Below are 25,368 nucleotides of genomic sequence, written 5' to 3'. Positions count from 1 at the left end.
ATAATGGAACTTTTTTTAAACACAAGGGAATACCACACAACAGTAAAGGAGCATTTATAGTACAAACAATATATTTATTTAAGAAAGAGATAGGGTATCAGAATGGGAAACATAAATGGGAGAATTAGGCATTTGCGTAGAATAATCATGAGGGGAGGAAGGGACTGAAGTTTCATCACATAGCCTTTGAGGAACATTTTCAGAATTTGCTGGGGATGGCGTCTGGGGACAAGGGGTGCAGGTGCAAGTGGGACAGTGAAAATGAAAATGTTTAATCAGGTGGTTTTTCATGTATTTTATAAGTTCATTGACATTATTAGTTAGTGTATCAAATTTTGTTGACAAGCTCTTGATTTCAATATTTACATTTGGGGATTTGGTGACTTCTGTTTCTGATTGTGGGGACCAAAAATGATGAACCTCGGGAGTGCTTTTGTTATGAACACTATGTACTGTAAGAGAAATAGAAATAGTAATTTTAGTATGGTATGTACAAAGTACATTATTTGTTGACAGTAAAATATGTACTGCATACCATTGGATTTGTTAACGTTACCCATTTCATCTCTTGGGAAGTTCTCTTCCAACTATTCTAGTGTGCTTGCCATGTCGGTGAGAAAGAAAAGGGCTTTTGTTTCACAACACATGTTTATATAATGAAAGCAAATAAAAGAAAAATGAATGCAATGCACTTACTATTTAATAAGAATGTGTTGTCCAGTAAGCAGCTGCTGTTTTCAATCTGTATCCAGAGTTATACTGGGGAGATCATATGAAGTGCACAGTTATGGTTTGTTATTGGTGCATTCCATTCCAATGTGTGTTACCTAACAACAAATTAGTATTTTTAAGCATGAGTATGTGTACTTAAAGGTATACTTACATGTTGTAAACATTATTTGTGATTTCAAGTACATCTGTTTGTTGGTTAATGGTTACATTTTTTTTTTTGACTCTCCCTACGATTTCAGGGCTTGCAAATGCCATCCACCACCTGCCACTTTGGAGGGAGTATAACATAAGGGACTTGTAGTAGAGAAAAGGTGCACTCGCAAAAAACATATGAAATTCACAGAAAAAACTTTGTTAAAGGGACATTATGGTTAAGTTGTACTAACAAAAACCCATGAAATTCAGTGAAAACACTTTGTTAAAGGGACATTATGGTTACAAGTAATACCGAAAAACCTCAGAAATTTGCCAGTTATGGTAAGCTTAGCAACCATAACTCACACCAGCTCTGTGCACAGCTAAGACTAACACCCATGACATCAAAGAGGACATCACACATGTCATTGATGACATCACCAATGACATCACATATGAAATATATTTTGATGAAAATTCCCTACAAGAGGTTGTGTTTGTAATGTTAGTAACAAGATTTCAGGGGTGATCGGGAAATCTATAATGAACTACTTAATCTATTAAAGAATATACTCATAAACAAAGCATTATATTGGAGTGTTGTTGTTAACACAGGAACCTAATTATACATAAACATAGACAATGGTTGCAGCATGCACCATAGAAGTACAATATGTATAATCTTGTAATTTTGGATAGTAAAATAATGAATGATAGTTTATCAGAGTTTTGAGTTATGTTAAACATGTAATAACTAGCTACCAATGCAAGACTTACTACACATGTGTGCTAGTACAACCCCTGCTTATTGCCCCATCTATGTGCACCATGAGCAGAGATCAAACCCTAAAGAAAGTACTTTAAGAACATAGAACACGGTTAACGTCTAGACTATGGCATGGGAAAGGTTGGTCATCCCCCTTCCTCGGATGACATCATGCTCTACTTGGCTGTCACATCACAACTAATCATGAATGGGGGTGTGCAGTGGCTGTAGGCTGTGTCCAGCCCTTAGAATAATAGAATAAGCTTAGCAACCATAACTCACACCACCTCTGTGCACAGCTAAGACTAACACCCAGGACATCAAAGAGGACATCACACATGTCATTGATGACATCACCAATGACATCACATATGAAATATATTTTGATGAAAAGTCCCTACAAGAGGTTGTGTTTGTAATCTTAGTAACAAGATTTCAGGGGTGATCGGGAAACCTATAATGAACTACTTAATCTATTAAAGAATACACTCATAAACAAAGCATTATATTGGAGTGTTGTTGTTAACACAGGAACCTAATTATACATAAACATAGACAATGGTTGCAGCATGCACCATAGAAGTACAATATGTATAATCTTGTAATTTTGGATAGTAAAATAATGAATGATAGTTTATCAGAGTTTTGAGTTATGTTAAACATGTAATAACTAGCTACCAATGCAAGACTTACTACACATGTGTGCTAGTACAACCCCTGCTTATTGCCCCATCTATGTGCACCATGAGCAGAGATCAAACCCTAAGGAAAGTACTTTAAGAACATAGAACACGGTTAACGTCTAGACTATGGCATGGGAAAGGTTGGTCATCCCCCTTCCTCGGATGACATCATGCTCTCCTTGGCTGTCACATCACAACTAATCATGAATGGGGGTGTGCAGTGGCTGTAGGCTGTGTCCAGCCCTTAGAATAATAGAATAAGCTTAGCAACCATAACTCACACCACCTCTGTGCACAGTTAAGACTAACACCCAGGACATCAAAGAGGACATCACACATGTCATTGATGACATCACCAATGACATCACATATGAAATATATTTTGATGAAAAGTCCCTACAAGAGGTTGTGTTTGTAATGTTAGTAACAAGATTTCAGGGGTGATCGGGAAACCTATAATGAACTACTTAATCTATTAAAGAATACACTCATAAACAAAGCATTATATTGGAGTGTTGTTGTTAATACAGGAACCTAATTATACATAAACATAGACAATGGCTGCAGCATGCCCCACAGAAGTACAATATTAATAATCTTGTAATTTTGGATAGTAAAATAATGAATGATAGTTTATCAGAGTTTTGAGTAATGTTAAACATGTAATAAATAGCTACCAATGCAAGACTTACTACACATTTGTGTTAGTACAACCAATTCATAATGCATACAAATCGGAGGCCCATGCAGGGAAACTAAAGTAAGGAAGAAAGAAACAGCATCACCAGAAAATGTTAACAACATTAAAGTTTATCTTCATCTATACAAATAAATTGTGTGTTTGAGGCCTGCTTATTGCCCCATCTATGTGCACCATGAGCTGAGATCAAACCCTAAGGAAAGTACTTTAAGAACATAGAACACGGTTAACGTCTAGACTATGGCATGGGAAAGGTTGGTCATCCCCCTTCCTCGGATGACATCATGCTCTCCTTGGCTGTCACATCACAACTAATCATGAATGGGGGTGGGCAGTGCCTGTAGGCTGTGTCCAGCCCTTAGAATACAAGTCTATGCTTTTGCCATGTTGTGAGCATTGGAACATGTGTTTGGGTTAGCCTGACACATTTTCCTGAGGTTGGTCTACCATAATTCCATTTAATTTAACATCTAAAAAAAGCACAGGTGAGCACATATCCACCATGCCGATGGCTGAATTCCTCACAGTGGGCCATCTCGGCTCATGGCAAAGAGAGTGCTAAGAAGTGTACTGTAATTACTGACAGAAACTAAATGCACCCACAGTGGCTTTTGTGTTCTTAAAACATCGAATTTGTAGTGTTATATATTTTATATTCATACAACAAGTTCTGTTCTCTCAACACAGCACATGCTCTGATATGTACTCACTGCCTGATGTGTGCTCAGAGGGAGTTTTGTGCTCTTAATACAGTGCATTTGCTTGAAGGTGTAGTCTCCACCGGATATGTATCCACAGTGGACTTTAGTCCACCCGACTTCTGTCTGTGGAGTAAACTCCAAAGCAAGAAGGTCCTTCCCATCGTGGTTGAGTTGAATTAAGGAGCACCTATATATGGAGTAGTGTTTGCAGTCTATGGATCCTGTGGTGCGAGTTACCTTTGCTGTTCCCTTAGCAAAACGTTTGTAATGTGGTAAAGAAATAGACATTGGTAATTGATTTGCACATTTTCCATATTGTGTTGCATCAAAAACCTGTAGATCATTGATTCTCATTGTATGCAGTTCTTTAATTTGGAGAAAAAATCAAGGAGGTCCCAAACAAGTCATGCAATATTATTTACTTGGGGGTGTAACCTAAGGAGTGATTGCCAGTGTGGTTTATCCAGGAAAGGGTTCTAGGTCATTAAAAGTGATACCACATGTTCTGCTGATGCTGCTCAAAGATCATCAAACGCTTGAACAGTGTTCACACCATGTGTCACCCTTTTCTAGTTTGGTCGTTAATGGTGCCATATCTGATCTGATCTGATCACTGGATAATACATAGTATAAAGCAACCTGTAAGTGGCACAGGTGGTGGGCTACACTTTTCAATGAGTACATGAGCCCCATATTGTGACTGGAGGCAGACACTAAGATGAAACAGTAACGTGTTCCCACATCTATTTTGAAATGGTGTCTACACAAGGAGTTAATGTGGGGTGTACTCCTGGAATCCTCAACTGTAAAGAAATAATACACAACCCTCCTGATGCAGGTATACATTACTACAATTGAATATCAGGAAAGCATGATTGTGCAATTTGTGGCAAAAGAGTTTTATAAGAAATCCCCTTGCATGGTGTTCTGTATACAAATAAATACATATCACCCCAACCTGTGTGGTGCAATCAGTACTAAGGTTCATTGGCATAAAGTGCAGTTATAGATAGTTAACTTACATTATCAGACAAGTAGATGCTAGGGCAGCCTACATGACCTCTTTCTAAAGTTTAGTCTGATAGTTCCCTTGAACCTTTGTACTCTTCATTGATAGCAAAACAAAAATGTGGGTGCAAAACAATGTGCACATTTACAATGTTTCTCAACACAATACTGACCCCCAACAAAGACTACTATACATAAATCGTTTGCCCTGTATTCAGGAAGTATTTTTGATCCCCATTAGTGTTACGGTAAAAGAAAGAATAATATATATCCAAATGTGCTCTGTTAAGTGTCTGATGTCTGTGTGGTTTTGCCTTAAATATTAAGAGAGACGTCTTGGCTATTCTATACTTTACATATCACATACCAAATAGTAGCTACAGTCTACCCCCAAAAAAGTGTATATATTTAACATTTAGTTGAGAAACAGTTCAGGTGAATTAGGTCAATGTAGATCAAATTCAGTGAAAAACTGCAGTTGAAGTGACATTGCAGTGAAGTTAAGTTGCTAGTTTAATGGGAATGATCAACATTAAGGTTGTGTAGCTTGCAACACTGGTTGAATTTCAGGGGGTTTGTTGCGTACAACTTGCACCTTATTGTCACTTCAAATCAATCAATGTTTTCACTGAATTTGAGGGGTTTTGTTGCATTGACCTAATTCATCTTCCCTGTTTCTTGAATAAAGTTTTTCACTGAATATCAACCATCTGCAATACGAATTTCAACCACTCGAAATACTAACCTTTTTATTTTGATATTGTATATGACGTAATTTGAAAAGTTATCAGCGTGTTTCACCCCATTGTGGCTTTGTGGGCCATGGGATATTTCCTTTGGCTATGGACAGTCACTAATTTGCGCAGGAAATGGCCTTGGACCATGGCCACTCAATGAGGCAAAGAAGGAGGGAATATGACAAGGAAGAGGAAGAATGAATGGAACAAGGAAGGAGGATAACGTAAATGGAATAGGGACTGTGATGTGGATGCGCCCATAGAACTGTGTTGAGCAAGTGCACGAGAGACTATGAAAAGGATGTGCATTAAGGAATGTTAAAAGGATGCTTGTGAGGACCTTTGAAGAGGTTCCATGTGAAGGCCTGTGTATAGGATGTGCACAAAGGCCTATGAAGGGGTTGCACTTTAAAGCCTGTGGATAGCATGGGTGATGGGGCCTGTAAAGAATAAGGGCATGATAACCTGTGAAGAGGATGTGCGTGATGGCCAGTGATGAGGATGCGCACAACGTGCTACTAACGAGTAGGGGTGCATGGGGTAGGGGTGCATGGTCCAGTCATGATGATTTGCATGAGGCCCAGTGAAAAGGATACATGTGAGGCCAAGGAAAGGGATAGTGTCGAGGGCCAGTGACACAGAGGTTGTGCAAGAGCCTTTTCTGGCAGAGTATTGGAGTACAGATGGGGTACTGGGATAAGAATGGCAGAGTAATGCAATGAATTACTAATAGGGTATCAGGATGTTGAACAGGGAGGAAGGAATAATGCAATGTTTGTTTAATGGGGGAAACAGTACAAGGAAGAAGAATCAGGGATTGTGGGGTGCAGGGATGATGATGTATGAAATGGGTGTAACAAGGTTCTGGGATGAGTACGTGGTATATATTGGATTCTTGGATGTAAAAGAGTGGGGTTAAAGTAAATGATTACTAATGAGGAACAGGGACAAGGACAAGGGAGGCCGGGATACCAGCTTTCTGGGATGAGACTGAGGTAATCGGGGACTATGAAAAATAAGAGTGAGGAAAGAGTAATGGGAAGATGAGGAAAGGTGAGATGGGGTGTTTTGATACTATGATGAGGAGGCCTGAAGCAGTGTTAATGAGAGACTGGGATGAGGAAGATTGAGGTGGGGAAATTGAGGTACTGGAGTGAGGAAGAGCTATGTGGGTGTAATGCAAATGAGTATTAATAGGGTACGTAGAAGAGAAAGAGATAGGTGAAAGAGAGAGGCAGGGACTGTGGAGTACTGTGCTGGGGGTTATTGAGGTACAATCACAAGAGTTAGGCGGGATAATGGAGTACACGGATGAGGAAGAGTCAGGCTGGATAGTTTTAGACAGATATGAGGAAGAGTGAAACAGGGTAAAGGGCTACCTTAACGAGGAAAAAAGGAACTGTACATTTAAGACATTTTGTACATGTAAGAATGAGGCGAGTTAATGGGTTCCGTGATAAGGAAGACTTAACTGCAGTAAAGCAGGGGTAAGATGGGAACATGAATGACTGTGCACGAACAGTGAGGTAGGAGAAATACAAAGGATCACTAATGTGGTATCTGGAAAAGGAAGAGGGAGACAGTGATAATGAGATACTAGGATGAAGAAGAGTGAGGTAGGCTAATGGGTAAAGATATAAAGGAGTTGCGGTTAATGAGGCACTGGGATGTAGAAGCAATACGTGGTTAATAAGGTAATGGGATGAGGACGAATGAGGGTGGTCAATGGGAAGTGGTATGAGAAAAAGTGAGGTAGGGCAGATTAGGGACTTGGTTGAGGTAGAGTGAAGCAGATGTAAAGGGATTCTTGGGCAAGGACCATTGAGGCCTGCTTAATGGGGGACTTGAAGAGTGAGGCTGTGTTAATGGTAATGCACTATGGTGAGGAAGAATGAGATGCTGTAATGGGGTACTGGAACAAGGAAAAGTGAGGCGTGGGTAATGAGGTACTATGATGAGGAAAAGAGGGGACAGGGTAATGGGTGACTGGGTTGAGGGGGAGTGAGGCAAGTGGTATGGGCACTAGGACAAGACAGAGAGCCATTTGTAATGGGGTACTGGGATTAGGAAGAGTGAGCTGAGATGAGCAAGTCCCAAGTCATTATCATGGGTGACTTTAACTTACGCTTCAAAGACCACAAAGACATTAAAGCCTCCTCCCTTAAGGACACTATCTCTGAATTAGGATTCACTCACCACACATCCGGCCCTACCCATAACAAAGGACGGATGCTAGATTGGCTAGCAGACTTCAACTGTAGTATCAATATACTATCCAATACCCCTTGTGCATAGACTGACCATCAACTTATCACGTTCACCAATAACAAGGTCACACCCACCTCCTCACAAAACCCCAGCACCGGCCATGATGACTAGAAGTGAATGTAATCTCACATTAGAGAACCTAATACCCCTCCTTCAACCAATCACTCACCTGAATAAACTGCTTTCTGACCCTACAGTACTAGTTGACCTGTACAATGAAATTATGCTTAAGGCTATCAACAGCATAGCACCACTTAAACTACAGAAAGCCAAACCATGTGCCCACATCAACAAACGGTACACTCCTCACCTTAAATCTATCAGGAAAGCTAAAAGATCAGTGTAAACCACCTGGAAAAATGCTCCTTCGGATTCCAAAAAGAACTTCACAGCAGCCTTGTTCAATTACCAGTAGCTATCACTCAAGCAAAAAAAGACAATTCGAATTACTGTATATCCAGAGCCAATTCCAAAACAAAAGAACTATTCAATATTCTGAAAGAACTAGAATCTCCCGCCCGACACCAGACACTTGCATGAAAGACGCCACTTGGTGTACTAACATACAGAACGCCTTCCAAGATTAAATCACCATGCTTCTGAACAAAATAAAAAACAAGAAAATCCTTGACACATTCACCCCTCAGGACTTACTTTCTCCCCCTAAATGGAACATGCCTCAATTTAACTTCAAACCTCTCTCCATCACAGAGGTAGAGATGATCATATGTAAACTCAAACCATCTCACTGCCAAGGCGACACCTGCCCAGCTTTGCTTGTCAAGGAGGCAGCCAACAAAATTGCCCACTTTATTACAACTTTCATTAATGCCTCATTTGATTCTAACACTGTACCTAATAATCTAAAAGACACCTGGGTACTCCCATTGCTAAAGCAACCTACCTTAGATCCTAATAATCCATCTAATTACAGACCCATTATGACAGTTCTTTCTTTTCTTGCTAAAAATACAGGACCGAGCAGTTTACCTGCAGATTCAGCATTACCTGGAAATCACTAATTTGTTAGGACTTAAGCAATCAGGATTTAGACCGAGACATGGGACAGAGACGTCACTCTTAGATCTAAAGACTGAAATTCAAACCTTAAGAGACAAGGGAAAATCTGCCCTACTCCTCCTACTTTACCTATCCACAGCATTTAACCTAGTGAATCAAAAGATACTGTGCAAACACCTGTCATCTGCCGCACACTTCTCTGACCAGGCAAATGCATGGATTGAATCATTCCTGAGTAAGATCCATGAGGGTATTTGCACCCTCATTAACCAATTCCAGTGACTATTGGGGTCCCACAAGGATCCTGCATTTCCCCAACTCTTTACAATGTATTCACCAAGCCACTTTTCAATATTCTTGACTATCTGGGCGTCACATATACTAACTATTCAGATGTCACTCAGATACTCATCCCTATCACCGGTGGCTACATTGTAGATAGCAAGACCCTTAATGACATCTACAGCACCATACAAATCTGGATGGCAAAACACAGCCTTTGTCTCAACGACCAAAAGATCGAATTGCTTCTCCTTGGCTCAACTTCTAAATTGAACAAACTAGGGTCCTTATTCACATCATTCAATATCGATGGTAATATTATTAAAGTAGCAATCAAATTGAAAACATTAGGAATCTACATTGACTCTGCACTCACTCTAGTGAGACAAACCAATGCCATAGCCTCCTCCAAGGCCTGTACATGTAAGCTTATCACTGCCTGCCGTCCCTACCTATCGACAACGAACTGCATATCAGTAGCGAGAGCTTTAGTATTATCGAAGCTCGACTATTGCAATGCACTTTACCTGGGCACATCACAGCAAAATATTGACAAAATGCAAGTCATGCAAAATAATGCCTTTAGGGCGGCATGTAACATCCCTAGGAAACAACACATTACGGCATCCAGACAAAACATAAAATGGCCTAATATCAAGCAAAGAATAGACCTGAAGTCACTCTCACTCACTCACAAATGCTTTTATAACCAAGCACCTACTTATCTGTCCGACAACTTCACTCACCACACCTCAACACGACCTACTCGCACTGCACAGACACATTGCGTCACCATTCCTCACTTCAATCAACAGTGCGCAGGCGGTGTCAGTTTCCCAGTTCTCACTGCCAAGAAATGGAATGCTCTACCTACCTCAATAAGAGAGGAACCTTCTTTTTCCCATTTCCGTATGAAGGTAAAAAATCAGCTACTTGAGCAGGACATCAACCCAGTAGCTCTATAAACCAAATCTCATTTCGAATACACAGACGATTCCTACCCCCCAATTTCATTATATCTGCTGTATTTTTTTTCTTTCTTTTTTCTGTCACTGCAACCATTCACTTAAGTATTTTGATATTGTGTACCCTCTTCACCTGGATATGTCTATTCCTGTGTATCCCTTGATGTGCTTGTATTGTCATGCCTATGTAACCTGTAAATCTAGCGCCCAGATGCCTCAGGGCTCGGCTGCGCTCTACAAATAAATAAATACAAATACAAATACAAATAATGGTGTACTCAGATGAGGAATACTGAGGTGGGGAAATTGAGGACTGGAAAAGGAAGTGTAAGGGGAAATTGGGGATTTGGATGAGGAAAAGCAGGGGGTGAGGACTGCAATGGATTATTAAATGGGGTATTAGGAAGAAGATGAGGGAGACATGGGGAAACTTGGAACTAGGATGATACACAATAAAGTGGATGTACTTGGGAACTGGGATGAGGATATGTGAGGCTGGCATACTGGAACAAGTAAGAGTGAAGATGGTGGTAATTAGGTTATATTATGAGGAAGAGAGAGGTGTAGGTAATGGGGGGCCTGAGAAAAGGAAGGGTGAAGCAGGAGTAGTCAGGTGCATGGTCGAGGAAGAAGGAGGTGGGAGTAATGCAATTTTTGTCAAATAAAGAACAAGGAAATAGAAAGTGTGGATAAATGGGTACTACCTTGCCTCTGCGGGAGCGCCAGGTACCTTGGGACTGGTGCTGCAGGTGGAGCGAGGATCTGTGTGGCCTGTGTGGCTGCAAGGGGACAGGTGTTAACTTCTGCACCTCTGTTTAGTGTCCATGAGTTCCTGCTCACCTGTTAATTAGAATTAGTGGGCTCTCCTTCCTTCTACCACTTGCAGGGGTGCCAAATCTTGCAGCAATATGATGTGCTTCCGTTGCTTCACTGATGTTCAAGCCCAGAACAGCTGCGGCTTGGAGGTGCAACTCAGCGTCTTTCTGTTAGAGTTGCGGTGCTGCGGTATGTAACTTCCAGGTAAGTGCAAGTAAGTGCAAGTAATTGAAACAGAATGGCTGTGGTCGTCCACGTAATAAAAGAATAAGAGTGGCTGATGTTGGTGGAAGCAGCATGAATGCTTTCTTGGGTAGTCTGCATGTGTGAAACAGTCTTTCGCCACTGAATTAACGGTATGCCTGATTCTTGTGTAGTTTGTTGTATGAGGCGTGCAGCATGCTTATCGCAGGGTTTACTGTGGTGCTTAAGGGAGTTAGATGGCAGCAGGGATGATGGGTGATCTGCGCGCGATTGCAAGCGTGCTTGGTACTTGCCTGCTAATGTCATGTCTCTTTCCCTTCCAGGTGTCAAGAGTTTGTCGGAAGACCAGAGCTGCTTCCAGCAGAGTGGAGTTCAATCCGGTCCGGAGCGAGGTGTTGAAACAGCTGATAGCGGGTCCGGAACCAAGAACGGAAGAGGAGCGAAGAAGCCGGACTGAAGGAAAGCGCTGATGCAGCAGTTCCAGGCAAGCCACCCGACTCCAAAGGTAAGCTTGAGGGGTTGGGTTTAGGTCTCCTGAAGATGAATACTTGCTAACTGTGCTGTTTCCTCTTTTTCAGGTTTGGCGTGCTGATAAGCATCACTCTGCCAGCAAGGGCAAAATAACATGAAGCACAGATCCCTGACTGGGTGTGGGGTATATAGCAAACCACACCCAGCAACAGGACAGCAACACACACTCGGGTCTATGGCTCACCTAACTGCCATCTTGGACGAACTGGGAAGTCTCTGGCTGGCCTCCTACTTTACCAATGCACTATGAGATGAGCACCACTTGCGCCATGCATAAACCCACTTTGTGGTGCCTCCATGGAACTTGGCTCTGCACGAACCATGAACATGAGAATGGCAAGGAAATCTATGTTTACAGCATGAAGGGGTGTGTGCCTGCAAGGTGGTCATGACATTGGCAAAAGGATGAGGGAGTCAGGTGTAATGGGGGACTGGGATAATGAAGAGTGAGCCTGTGGTAATTAGGTGTTTTGATGAGGAAGAGTTGGGCATGGTAATGGGGTAATGAGATGATGGTGAGTGATTCAGGGGAAATGTGGTACTGGAATGAGCAAGAGTCAGCAGGAGGTTAATAGGGGACTAGACAATGAAGTTGGGGCACTTTATTACAGGGAGGAGTAAGGATGGGGTAAATTGGGAAAGGGATGAGGAAGGGTGAGGCAGGGGTAATCGGGTACTTTAATGAGGAAAAGAAAGACATCTATCATGGGGGACCAGGATCAGGAAGAATGAGGCTGGGTAATGGGGTAAAGTAATGTGGAAGAAGTAGCTGGGCAAATGGCTGACTGGGTTGAGGCAGAGTGAGTAGGGGTGTTGTGGATCTGTGACAAGGAAGAGAGAGGAATGGGTAAAGCAACTTATTTTTAATGGAGTACAGGGATGAGGAAGATGGAGACCAGGATTATTGGGTATTATGATGAGGAAAAGAGAGGCATGGGAAATGGAGGACTGAGAGGAGGAAGAGAGAAGAGTAAGGAAGGCCAATGGGGGTCACGGAACGGGGACATGAAAGTTGGGTGAAAATGTAACTTATGTCTAATGGAGAAATGAATCAAGGATCATGAAAGTGGGAGTAATTGAGTACTGGGAGAAGGAAGAGTGACCCAGTTGCAATGGGTGATTGGGACAAGGAACAGTGGGCAGGGTAATGGGTTACTGGCACGATGGTGAGTGAGTCAGTGGCAATGGGGTTCTGATATGAGGATGGGTGATCTCTGGGGTAATGATGTTCTTGGATGAGTAAGTTTGAATCAGGTTTAATAAAACAGATTACTAATGAGGTAGGTGGAGTATGAAGAGCCAATCAGGAATTCATACTTATTGGTATGATGAAGAATTCAATGGGCCACATTATGAGTTTGGTGGTAGCCGTGCCTGTTTTACACTGCCACCCCTGATTGGGCAATAACCGGCCCATTGCGAGTTGAATGGGCCGGTAATTGCCCATTTACGGGTGGTGGTATTGCTGGGCTCCCGATCCCCATTCTGCCGGCCAGGGCAGAATGGGGATGGGGAGCATGGTTGTACCGGCACTGTTGATAACGGTGCAGGTGTAATTACGAGTTATGCTTGTGGGTGCCGCACAGCCTGCCAGGTCAGACCTGGCGGGCTGTCAGGCACCCGCGAGCAGAACTCGTAATTCGGCAGTACGGTATGAACGGTGCCGGTGCTTTATCGGCACTGTTCATTCCCCATCTGCCAACATTATAATGAGGCCCAGTGTCTTTAATGGTGAAGTGGGATGATTTAAGGTGAGGCTGGGGTAATAGGGATTGTGACAAGGTGGAGATAATGACGATTTGGTATGCAGAAGAGTGATGCAGGGATAATGAAAGGGGTTAATAATGGGGTTCCTGGATGAGGAAGAGAGAGGATGAGACATTGGGGTACTGGAATGAGGAAGAGTGAGCTAGGGATGAATGGGAAGTGGGACAAGGAAGTGTGAGGTAGGGTTAATGGGGTATTGGGACAGGTAATAGTGAACAAGTGGACAAGGGCAGGAAAGAGTCCAGTGGGGTAATGGGGAATAGGGGAGAGGAAGATTCGTACAGGGATAATGTGGGACAGGGATGAAGAAGAGTCAGGCTTGGGTATTGGGTTCTATGATAAGGAGAAGAGAGGCAGGCTTCATGGGGGGCTAGGTCAAGGAAAGGTGAGGCAGCGAAAATGCAAGACTGGGATGATGAGAGTGAATCAGGGGTACTGGGGTATTGGGATGGGGAAGAGTGAGGCGTGGGCAATACAGTAGTGGTATGAGGAAGAGTGAGCTGGGGCTAACGTGTTGATGGGACAAGGCAAATGGACAGGGAAGATTGATGTGGTGCAATGGAGTACTGATAGGAGGAAGACGAAAGCAATGCATTTTTATAGGAGTATCGAGACAAGGAAGTGGGAGGCATGGTTAATGGGTTATTGGAAAGAGGAAGTGTGAAGTGGCGGTCATGTAGTATTGGGATGAGGCAGACTGGGTTAGGAAAATGGGGTATTGAATCGAGAAAGAGTTAGACACAGGCAATAAGGCACTGGGTAAGGAAGTGTGAGGCAGAGGTAATGGTGTACTGGGGCGAGGATGATTGAGGCTTCAGCAATAGGAGAAAGGGACAAAGAAGAATGATACAGGGATATTGGGGAACTGTGACAAGAAAGAGTGAGGTGGAGGTAATTGGATACTAAAATGAGAAAGAGTGAGGCTGAGATACTGGGATGAGGAAGAGTGACATTTGGGTAAAAGCATACTATGGGCCTCATTACATGGATGGCGGTAAGGATTTACCGGTACCGGTAAAATACCAGTACCAGTAAATCCTTACCGCCTTACTACGAGGTCCCTTTGCGGGTTGGGGGATTTAACGCCTGCTTTTTGCGGTACCGTAATTAGCGCCTTCCCCATTCACATTATGCCCTATGGGGCAAAAATGGGAATGGGGAAGGGCAATGGTGGAAGGGGTAATTACCGCCGAGCCAACCTTGGAATGGGGCGGTAATTCCCCTTTCTGCCAAGGCGGTGCCAGTATTTTACCGGTATGAACCATCGCGCTAATAGCGCCATGGTTCTCCGCCATCTGTGTAATGAGGCCCTATGACAAAGAAGAGAGAGGAATTGTTAAGGTGGTACTGAGATGTTAGGAGGAAGGGGAGGTAAAGGAAGAGGGAGGTGTGGTAAGGGGGTACTTGGATGAGGAATATTGGTGTAAATGGGGCAATGGCGTGAGGAAGTGTGAGGTTGTTATTAGGGGACTGAGATGAGGACAAGTCAGTCTGTGGTAAAGGGTACTCGGGTAAGGAAGAGTGAGGCTTGGATAATTGGATAGTATGACTAAGAAGAGAGAGGAGTGGGTGATGGTGATCTGTGGGGAAGAAGAGTGAGAAAGGAGAAACGGTGATGGGATGAGAAAGCGTAAACTGGGCTATTGGGGTGTGACAAGAAGCAGTGATGCTGTAGTAATGTAATGGTGTACTGAGACAAAAACGAGTGTGGCTGGGTTAATTAATACATTACTAATAGGGTACTCAGATGATGATGTGGGAGGCAGGGATAATTAGGTACTGCAGCAAGGCAGAGTAAAGTGCAGGAGATGTAGTACTGGGATGAGGATGACTGAGCTGGTATAAAGGAAGACTGGCACAAGGATGAGTGAGACAGAGATAATGAGGGACTATGAGGCAGAAAAGTGAGGATGGGATACTGGGATGTGGATGAGTGAGTTGTGGTAATTGGGAACTGTGGTTCTGAAGAGTGATGCTGGAATACTGGGAAAAGGAAGAGTGATTTGTTGTAAAGGCATAGTATGTGGTAAATGAGGTCTGTACCAAGGAACAGTTAGGCAGGTATTATGTGGTATTGGGAGAAGGAAGGGTGAGGCAGGATAATCGTGTTCTGGGATGAGGAAGATTCAATTCATGTTAATGGGGTACTGTTCCAATTTGTGGACTATTTTTTGAAGGGATTGAGACCGGTCTCACCGGTGACCTTTTAGTTGCAATGAACATTCAGCTTTTATACACAAGCATCGCGCAAGAGGAGGCAATAGCCTGTATCCACCAGTTCCTCAATAGGAGTGGGACTAACCACAACATGCCCACATAATTCACAATTGATGTCATGACAATTACACTCCAAAAGAATGTTTTCAATTTGACAAAAACATTTCCACTCTTGGGGCAATAATCTCCTCCTTTGTGTTCTCGTACCAACTCTTCGTGGACAACAACTAAATCTTCTTCTCTTTCCTGAATTCATCTCTGATCTCTTTATCAACATTTCAAACTGTCTCGCTCTTTCATTAAATATTGGATGGCTTTTTACTCTCTGTTGTAAAACCCTACCAAAGCAGAGGTGTACATCTTCCCTGCCAAAACTTCTCTCTCATATCTTCCTCTATCTATCCAGTTCCCCTACTCTTTTTCAGCTAGAAACCAAAGTGTTATCTATGACCTTTCTCACACCTTCTCTATTTTAATATAAAAACTGGAACAGCTGCTCACAACAACCTATTAAATATTAGGAAAATCAGGAACCTCCTTCCTTTCAACATTGTATAACCACTCTTGTCTTCTCTTAACTGGACTACTGTGCTAGCATCCTATTTGGTCTCTGCAACTATGTTTTCCGTCCTCTCGACAAGATCTTTAACTTCCTTACCAAGGCTCTCTTTGAACTCCCTCACTTTACACCTACTTCCTTGTACTGTCACCAGACTGGATGGCTAACGATGCAAAGTAGTGCCAGATCTAAATTTCTTCTCCTGGTTCACAAATCTATCCATGGTAAAGCATTACTGTATCTATTCTCCTCTATCCAAATCAACAAGCCTTCTCGTAATCTCTGCTATGCCTCCTCAACTACCCTTGTGTCTCCTCACTCTCCCTGTTCTTCCTCTTGCTTCCGCTCTGTCTCTCTTCTTGTTCCACTTCAATTGAATTCTCTTCTCCTGGACATTTAAGAAACTGTGTAAATGGATTTGGTCAAAATCATACTAAAAGCCTACCTCCTCACCTCCTCACCTCCGAGTTACCCTCATAACCGACTTCTCATCTGTCTGTTAGCTAACATTCTTCCCTCACCTCTACCCTACCTCTATCCCTCACTTCCTCTGCCTCCACTACAGCACTTCACCCATCATGGTCACATCCCGAGAAGACCTAGCCGTACCTCCTCCTGCACTTCAAAATGTCATATGTTGGTTGTCCTTAATCTATGTATGTCCTATTATGTATTGTCCCTGGTGACTGTTTCATTTACTCCCCTTTTCAAACTCACCACATTGTAAGAAGCTAACTGCTTTTCATCAAATCTGAATTCTTATATATTGTGCATTCGTTTTCAAAAGAGCATTGTTCCTACTGAAAATACATAAATACATAGTCTGCTGACATTAGATTTGGAAGAGATACATCGAGGAAGTTTTAATGATCTGGCACAAAAGTGCTGGGCCTCTCCAATTATTCTTGAACTGGCTAAACACATGTAATGCAAACATTCAAAGTATCTAAGAATATTATGGCCAAAGATCAACTTTCTTGAACGCACTGTTGAAAATGGTGATGCCAAGCTAAAAGGCATACTCTACTGAAAACATACTGATAAAACATGCAACTCCACTTTAAAAGTTACCATCCACATAGTCTAACAGATAATCTCCCTCTGGGACGATACCTTAAAATATGAAGAAACTGCACCTGAGTGGTGGACTTTAAACACATTTCAAATCTACTCAATAACCATTTGAGCAAAGTGGGTATTGTGAAACTCCCCTTATTCATGCTCCTAATAGGGTGAAACACACCCTAAGGGAAGTCTTGATCACTCCAAAAGCCAAACCTTATCAAAGCAAGTATATTACTTGTGCCACCAACTTTTGCCCTGACACTTTGGATTTGAAAAGAACCATCACAAAATATTGGCCCCTAATAAAAAGAATCATTCCCTATGTTTGCGCTGAAAAGCTTTAGACATTTTCGGGACAAATTGGTCCATTTCCAAAACTTCAGAACTAATATTCAACAAAGCATTTGGAACGTAGGGCTCTTGATGGGCCATTTTCCATGTGGACAATGCTCTGTGTGCAAGTTCACCCAAAACATGGAACACTTCTAAATATTAGATAAAGAATTGGTATTGAGGGAGATCACAAACAGAAAGACTCACAAAGACATGGAGCCTCATTACGAGTCCTGCAAAGGGAAACTTGTAATAGGCGCTCCCGTAATTAAGGGGGCCGGTCCCGTACCAGCCCCCTTCATTGCGGGAGTGCCAGGGTCGTAATGAGGCCCATAGGCTGTTTATAATGCCCTTGTAAAAAGAGATACGTAGGCCAGGTACTGAGAGCGACCCACAAACGTATCACAGAACATCACTCTAGCAGCATGGTCCAACAATTCAAGGAAAACATCACTTTGCATACAATATATTTTGGTGGGTCGTGGATACAGTTCCTACTAACTCTAATCCACACCAATTTTTGACGATTCACTGTATGCAAACACACATCTGTGGCCTCATGAGAATCTCCCACCTCCAATTTAAACCACTGGAATTACAGTTTGAAAATTCTATACAATATTGATGTTGCAATATAGAAATTAACTCAAGGAATATACCATGGTGAATTCTGAAAATCTATTCATGAACACATTCTATTATATACATACATTACATACATGCACTGAGGATAATGTGTGTGCCTTCTTTCAAATAATTTTCATAAAATGTACAAATCCCTTATCTGTTACTTTTAAAATGGATCTGTAAGTTAATTATAAAACCTATCAATAATCTGTTTTTATGTATCCCAGGACTGATATTATTCCTGTAAATAGGTGTCATGTTAAGAATGGGTGCAATCATATCTAGGAGACATTCAACAATGGCACCTGCCAATGACATAAAGTTAACATTACGACATCATCACGATCTTTTCTATATGCTAATATCCAACTTCTGGCCTCGCAATTCCCCAGAACCATACAGCTCTTGCAACGAGCTTAGAGACACCCTTCGCTGTCCCCTCACCAGAGTATGTCTTTTATGAGTGTGTTCAATTTACTTAATATGGTGGTTGGGATGTATTATGGCACATTGCTATATTGACAATCATTTTGTGTTTTTGATGTACACTCATAACATTGTTTTGTATTTTTGATGGTTGGATGTCTATGTTGTGTGTATGTTATATTCTAATATATCCATGTGATTAATGGTAAATCTACTCTGTTACAGAAATACGTTCATTAAATTGTAATTTACTCTTGTGCTCATATTTAATGTTGAGCAAAATAACCTGCACTAATGTTACCAGAATTTTTCCACATTGATAATTCTATATAACATGTACAAACTTGAGTAATTTAAGACCAATTAGAACAACCTTCTCTGTATGCATATTGTAACTCCCCAGTTCCTGGTTGAGTAGGGGTATTACGCTCTCATGTAAAAGTAATTGGGGACTGAAATAATGGAGTGATGCAGGTGTAATGGGGTATTGGGAAAATGCAGAGTGAAACACAGATAATCTGGTAATGTGATGTGGAAGTGTGAGACCTGTGTAATCTGGTACCATGATAAAGAAGATTAAACTGAGGTAATATACATTGCACTTAGTTTGATACCAAGAGTGGGCAGCATTTCATCCTAGATGGAATAGCCAGTGTAGAGGACTTGGAAGGATTGTGCAGGGCTCAGCACTTAGTCCACAAGGACATCCAAAGTTTCGGTCTCGCAGTTGACCAATGTGCCATGCCTTGCTAAGTCCATGAGGGCGATATAATTATTTATGGTTTTTAGCTGATTGTAAAATGTGCTCCACTACCTGTAACACAGGTGTTAGCAGAATGCAACCTCCACAGTTAAGTGGGGACTTGACGGTAACCACCGAATGTTCGTTGTAGCCATACAGAATGCACCCACCATAAGTTATTTACCCAGGTGTATTAAAATGGTTTACTAGACTGTCTCTTCATTTTAATTAATCCTTTTTTCTGCATTGACAATCTGCACCGTTAGAATTAGCCAAACTTGCTGCCTCAGTCCGCTCTTACATAGAGCTCGAACACCACTGTCATACGAACATAGCTACCTTTCATGACAACAATTTGAACTGTAGCTGCACACATGATTGGCTATCCTCTTACAACTACCCCAGCCTTTGTCCTGTAAGGATATTTGGCGTGTTACAGCACAGAGTACAGCACTACTGCACAGGTAGCATTTTTTATGCAGCACCACTACATGGGTGTGGTGCATTGCTATATGTGTTGCCAGAGTAACATGGACATATAAGTAAAGACAGGCTATTCAGTCAAAAACGATTTTTACATATAAGATGCAAATCCATTTTTACAGTTAAAAGCACACATCTGCACATTCAAAATGCACACTACTTTTCACCTGAAATGCCTATGTTGCAAGAGACACATTTGAAAATTAATAAGTAACCTTAATAATAACTAACCTGACTAATAAAACTTCATTTAACATAACCCACTAATAAAAATGTGTCTCCAATGCAGAATTAGGCCTACTCTGAAAGTGAACTTTTAAACGCACATTCATTTTTTTTCTCTGCTGCTGTGTCCACATAACTACAGGAAGCAAAGAGCTCGAAGGAACAGGAAATCAGTTTGTTACAATTGCCACTGTAGAAGTGAGCCATTGTGTAGTGAGGGAGGAGATGAAATGATTGATTCTGATTGGAGCAGCGTCATAGCAAGTATCATGCTAGAGGCTGTGATTAGAACTTTGCTGGAGAAGCTTGAGGGGAGGGGGAGGACAATCGACATCTTGCAGAGCTGGGAGAAGGATCTCTTTCCTGGCTGGGGCATTCCTGCTGCAAAAGCTGAGAGCTCCAGGCAATAACCCCGGTTTGAGAACGGCAGACGCTTGTTCTCACTGGGGTTGATCTTCAAGGGAGCCAAATTCAGAGAGAGAATAGCCGGAGAAAACTCATGCTGAACAGATAAGGTAATTACAGAAGCGAGTGGGAGCTGTGCGAAAGTGCGCGAAGCTGTTCAGTCAGTGTATTAGAGGGAGTCTCAGTCTCTTATCAGCATATTTAATGTTACCAATTGGATATATTCTCGCAGCTCTCTGTTCATTTTATCACAAATAATGTTGTACCATTTTATTTATTTCTGTAAAAAAAGTTAAACTGTGTTTAAATGAAATTTCTATAATACAAAAATATTTGAAAACAGATAGCTAGTGTGTATTATTTTCTCTTTCATTTTGCATGGGGAAAGGTTTAAACGTGGGTAGATGTTTTTTGCAATTGTCATTTTAAAGCAGATGTGTGCATGATTCTATTCAGTATGGACAGTTGTGAGTGACTGTTTGTAGCATAGCCTGTTGGAGGTACATGAGTCAACGGGAAGAGAGACTCTCTGCACATAGTTCCCTACCGTATATAAGGTAGTCGAAATTACCACAAAAATACCACAATTGCCCATGGTGGCACACAACACTAACACTGAAAATGTGGTATCCCTAAAATGTAGGCCTGAGGTCTCTCTAGTGATCAAGAACAATCTAGATAAAAAACAAGGTATGTTGGATATTGGGGCCACAAATAAACCAACCACTATACCAACCAACCACGCAAACTACCGCGCATACCATCTAAATAGGTCTGAATTCTGAAATAATGCAATGTATTATTGTCATGTGTGACCCAATATGAATACAGAGAGTGAGTATTGCTAAAGATATTTTGGCGGTAAGAAAATACCGCAAAGCCCCAAATATCCACAAAATACCCAAGAGCCCATAGTGTACCTTTCCCCATCCATACAGATGCCAATTAGACAAGGGTGGGAGCAGCGACACCGCCCTCTTAACCTTTAATGGGCATTATGCACACAGCCATTGTAGCACCGACTAACTTTCTCAGACTTCGGTCCCTCCAAGGGCATTCAACCTACAGCACGTTGGGACCATACCCATGGTGAAAGAAGCTATATAAATGACAACATTAAATACTTGAAATGTAAGGGGGGCTGGAATGAGGAAGAGTGAGGCATGAGTAATGGGGGAACAGGATGATGAAACATGAAGAAGTGGATTGCTGTGATGAGGATGAGAAAGGCGGTGGAATGGGTAATAGGATGAAGAAGAGAGAGTTTGGGGGTTATGGGAGACTGGAAGGAGGAAGAGTGAGGCAGGTATAATGGGGCTTTACAACAAGAAGGAGAGATTCAACTCTAATGGGGTGCTGGCATGCAGAAGAGTGAGGCATGGGTGATTAACAGGTATGTAGAAGAGTGAGCTGTCATAACCCGTATTTCTTCAGTCCCACTGTCAATTGGCTACCTCTCAATAGCATCCTCCATGTCAGCCACAACTTCACGGTCTCCAGGAGGTCAGGATGTTACCTTTAATCCCCACACATTCTATGCCGAGACATTTCATTTGGACCCTCTACATGCTCTATCAATTTAAATGATGCGAGTTAAAAATTCACTCAGATTATTCTGTTCGAAAGGGCGGGTGACTAAAGGTTTTCAGAGGCCAAAAATGCAGCCGGTCAAGCAGACCCTTAGAGAGGAAGAGTGGAATGGTGAACAGAAGTAAACGAATGCCCTGCACCTGAGACACACACTCTGTAATGAAGGCACATGCATCATCAGAAAAGTTATGCATGCCGTCTTCCAACTGAAAACGAATACATCCCACATTGTTTCATGCCACAGCACCTGTTACTTAAGGAGCATGTCCCAGCTGAGCTTCTTCACCTTCTATCACAACCCTCCTGTATGCTGCTGTTTCCACCCACTGTTGGTGCACCTGACTACGCTCATTTTACCCAAATTCGGGCTGGATGATGGTCACTCCTTTATTTTCCTTTTTCACCTGTTGTTTCGTGTCTTTGCGGTTTGTCATCAATTTGGCGTTTCAAAGTATGCCCTCCACTGTGCATCCACATGTTAGTGACCGTTGTTCAATGGTGTCTGATGTACTGAGCTTCTGCCATCGCTGTAGGTTTGTGTGGGGGCACAAAGGATGATACATCTTGACCTGGACCTCTTGTTTTGTTTACTTTAGTGGTAAACCTTGAGGTAGATATAGTTGCATTTAGACATTAGACAAGTGCCTGGAAAGATGTGAAAAGTAAGATTAGAGCATGCTTTGAAAAGCAAAAGGTATGTTAAAAATGAAAGGCAACACCCTTCCAGATGATGGTGGTGCATGTATAGGAAAGCTCCCAATGCGAGGAAAATGGACAAAATCATGGTTATTGAACATTCAAAAAGGCCTAGAACAAGCTCGGGAGAAGTTATATGGTGTTGCAATTAAAGAAGGATTGGAGATCAGGTGCTTAGAGATTCCAATATCGAAAATAGTAAATTACTCAAATGTTGTGGCCCCCATGAATCTTCATTGGCAGAATGGCGGCATTACAAATACCGTTTTTATGATGTCAAAGAAAATGACATAATTTATTAATATGTTCCCATCTGCAGCTGCGTGATATCTATGGCCCCGTGTTTACCGTGTATCTGGGTTGCCGACGTGTGGTTGTACTGTGCGGATGTGATATTTTGAAAGAAGCTTTGATCAAACAAGGAGATCAATTCATCTCAAGGGGAGACATTCCATTCTTGCAATCGATGCTTCATGGATCTGGTGAGTGCGCAAAAGAATGAGGACACATTAGAAAATATATGTGCATTATAAAAATATTTTTTGCAAAAGCCGGATATCGGAAATTCATGAAATCTTACATTTCTTCATCACAGGAATTGGAGTCACCAATGGAGAGCAATGGAAGCAGATTAGACGTTTTTCCGTCATGACTTTAAAGTCTTTGGGTATGGGAAAAAGAAGTGCTGTCCAAGAGGAAGCCCAGCACATGGTTGAAAAGATTAGAGAACACAAAGGTTTGTTAGCCTACAGGCTTCGTGCTTTGACATTAAATTGTCTTCATCAAGATTGTTAATTTGCAACCCTTCGATTATGAATGGCTCCTTGTTGATTTTAATTCCACTGTCTAATATTCATTTTACAAATCCCTGAAGACTACATTATACATTGTGATGTAATGTTAAACAGAGATGGTCATTTGCATTCTGCATGTTTCTACATTTGTCTCATTGTAGGTTTGTACTGTGGTATTGAGGTGAACCCTACCTATTCAAAACACATTTCTAAACATCTAGTGCAATGTTTTGGAGGATTATGAAAGATCTAAGTGCTAGGCATGTGTAATTACAGTGCCTGCGGTAGTGTCCCTGTAGTTATGGTTAAGTTGCTCAACTCGTAGAAAGAGCACTTTTTGGGTGACTTATAACTTGGAAACTGTTTGTCAATACCTCACTAAACTTTGCAAATAAAGTATATGGCTCAAAAGACCGGAGGGGGATATTTGAACTCCTGCCCTCTATATAGCCGAGTAGAAGCACAGAGCACCCCCACCACAATTCTCTATATGGTAGAATGGATGAACAACCAAGGCTTAAGCTCTCAGGAGGTGATGCAGGCAGGCTCTTAAGTAAAGTGTTGTCCCCAAGACTCCACAAACGAAAGTCCACACACCTTGGTATGTGCTAACACAGTTATTTATGAAAAAAAATAAAGTTCAAGATATATACATCAATTAATAACACACTTTGTACTCTGGCAATTTGCATATAGCAAATAGATGGCAAATATATACAATGTCTATGTGGTACCACACTTAGCTATTGACTCCTTTAAAAAGCTTTTGACTCCTTTAAAATGCTTCAACTGCCAACAGATATAATGGCATACAAATCATACAGCAATGTGTAACAGCATAGATCATAGGAAATAAGACAATTTGGGTTAATCAATGACAGAATGGTTCTCCTGCTACTAAGACACAGTTCTGAGTGAGGATCCCCCACTTGGGCAACCTCTAATGAAGAGTATTAACAAGCCCAGTCCACTAATTTTTAAATAGTCTTGTTTCCTGGTTAAAATGTTCAACTACCCCAATGTATCTGAGTTAGAAGAGTTTCTTTGATGGTTCGTCAACGGATCTCTCGAGAGTGGACTCCCTTTAAACAAAAGTCACAGGGTGTCGAGATTCCTCGAAGAAATGTGAAACCTGGCATCAAGACTGCAGCTTTGAACCTGGTGGTGCTCTTCAACGATCTATCGTGGAAGTCCTGTGAAGATGAGGCGTGCGTCAGGATAGCTTTGGAGATTGGTACTCAACCACGGCTGGATTTCAGATCTTCACCTGTCAGCGTCTTTGTGGACCTTGGGTGGCGGAAAACCCACCGGCGGACTTTCCTCTGTCGTCGATGACCTCTAGTTTCTACGGTGGGACAAAGCAGTCGACGGTGATGGCAAGGGAGTCCCTTGTTCAGTGTTCTTAGGCAAGGCGGAGTATTGCGGCTCCGTTCATTGAGCAGCATGGCATCAAGCTGTCACTGCTTCTGGGCAACATGCTTCGACGGGCTTCCAGCGGTTACAGAAATCCTCCAAACCCCAGCCGACAATGATGGACTTCAATGACCTTTATGTCCGGGTGCTTTACTTCAAGAATCTCGTCAGACTCCTTTTCCGGTCAACAGCCTTACGGAACTGGCTTCCAGGGTGCCTCAATGAAGAACAGCTTCTGCACAATGTTCCCTCATAGCTTGGGGAAAGGTCTCCTAGCCAGGTCCTCTCTTGGATCAGTCCACGACAGTCTTGACAGCTTTTAGAATGGGTCGAAGGAAAGCAGATGCAATTCCTTTTCTTCCAGCTGGGCTTCAAGGATAAGTAGCTTCAAGTTTCAACTTCAGCTTCTGAACTAATTGGGAAGTGAGAGGTCCCCAGATAAACACACCTATCACTCATTCACTCTGCTGAGCCAAGT

At 42.1% G+C, this 25,368-nt stretch overlaps 1 protein-coding gene across 2 annotated transcripts in view; it reads left to right on the top strand.

Annotated features, from left to right (window-relative positions):
• The window catches only part of LOC138566776 (cytochrome P450 2C19-like), a 726,413-nt gene that overhangs the window by 12,527 nt on the left and 688,518 nt on the right, over window positions 1-25,368 (top strand). For both annotated transcript variants that reach the window (XM_069644425.1, XM_069644427.1), the window contains exons 2-3: window positions 23,003-23,165; window positions 23,279-23,419. In XM_069644425.1, the coding sequence (XP_069500526.1) occupies window positions 23,003-23,165; window positions 23,279-23,419 (304 nt within the window). The remainder of the gene's footprint in view (window positions 1-23,002; window positions 23,166-23,278; window positions 23,420-25,368) is intronic.

The sequence above is a fragment of the Ambystoma mexicanum genome, chromosome 2p (assembly GCF_040938575.1).
Source record: "Ambystoma mexicanum isolate Mex_15411 chromosome 2p, UKY_AmexF1_1, whole genome shotgun sequence".
Classification (NCBI taxonomy): Eukaryota; Metazoa; Chordata; class Amphibia; order Caudata; family Ambystomatidae; genus Ambystoma; species Ambystoma mexicanum.
Note: the sequence above shows the minus strand (reverse complement) of the source record. Positions and strands in the feature narration are given on the sequence as shown.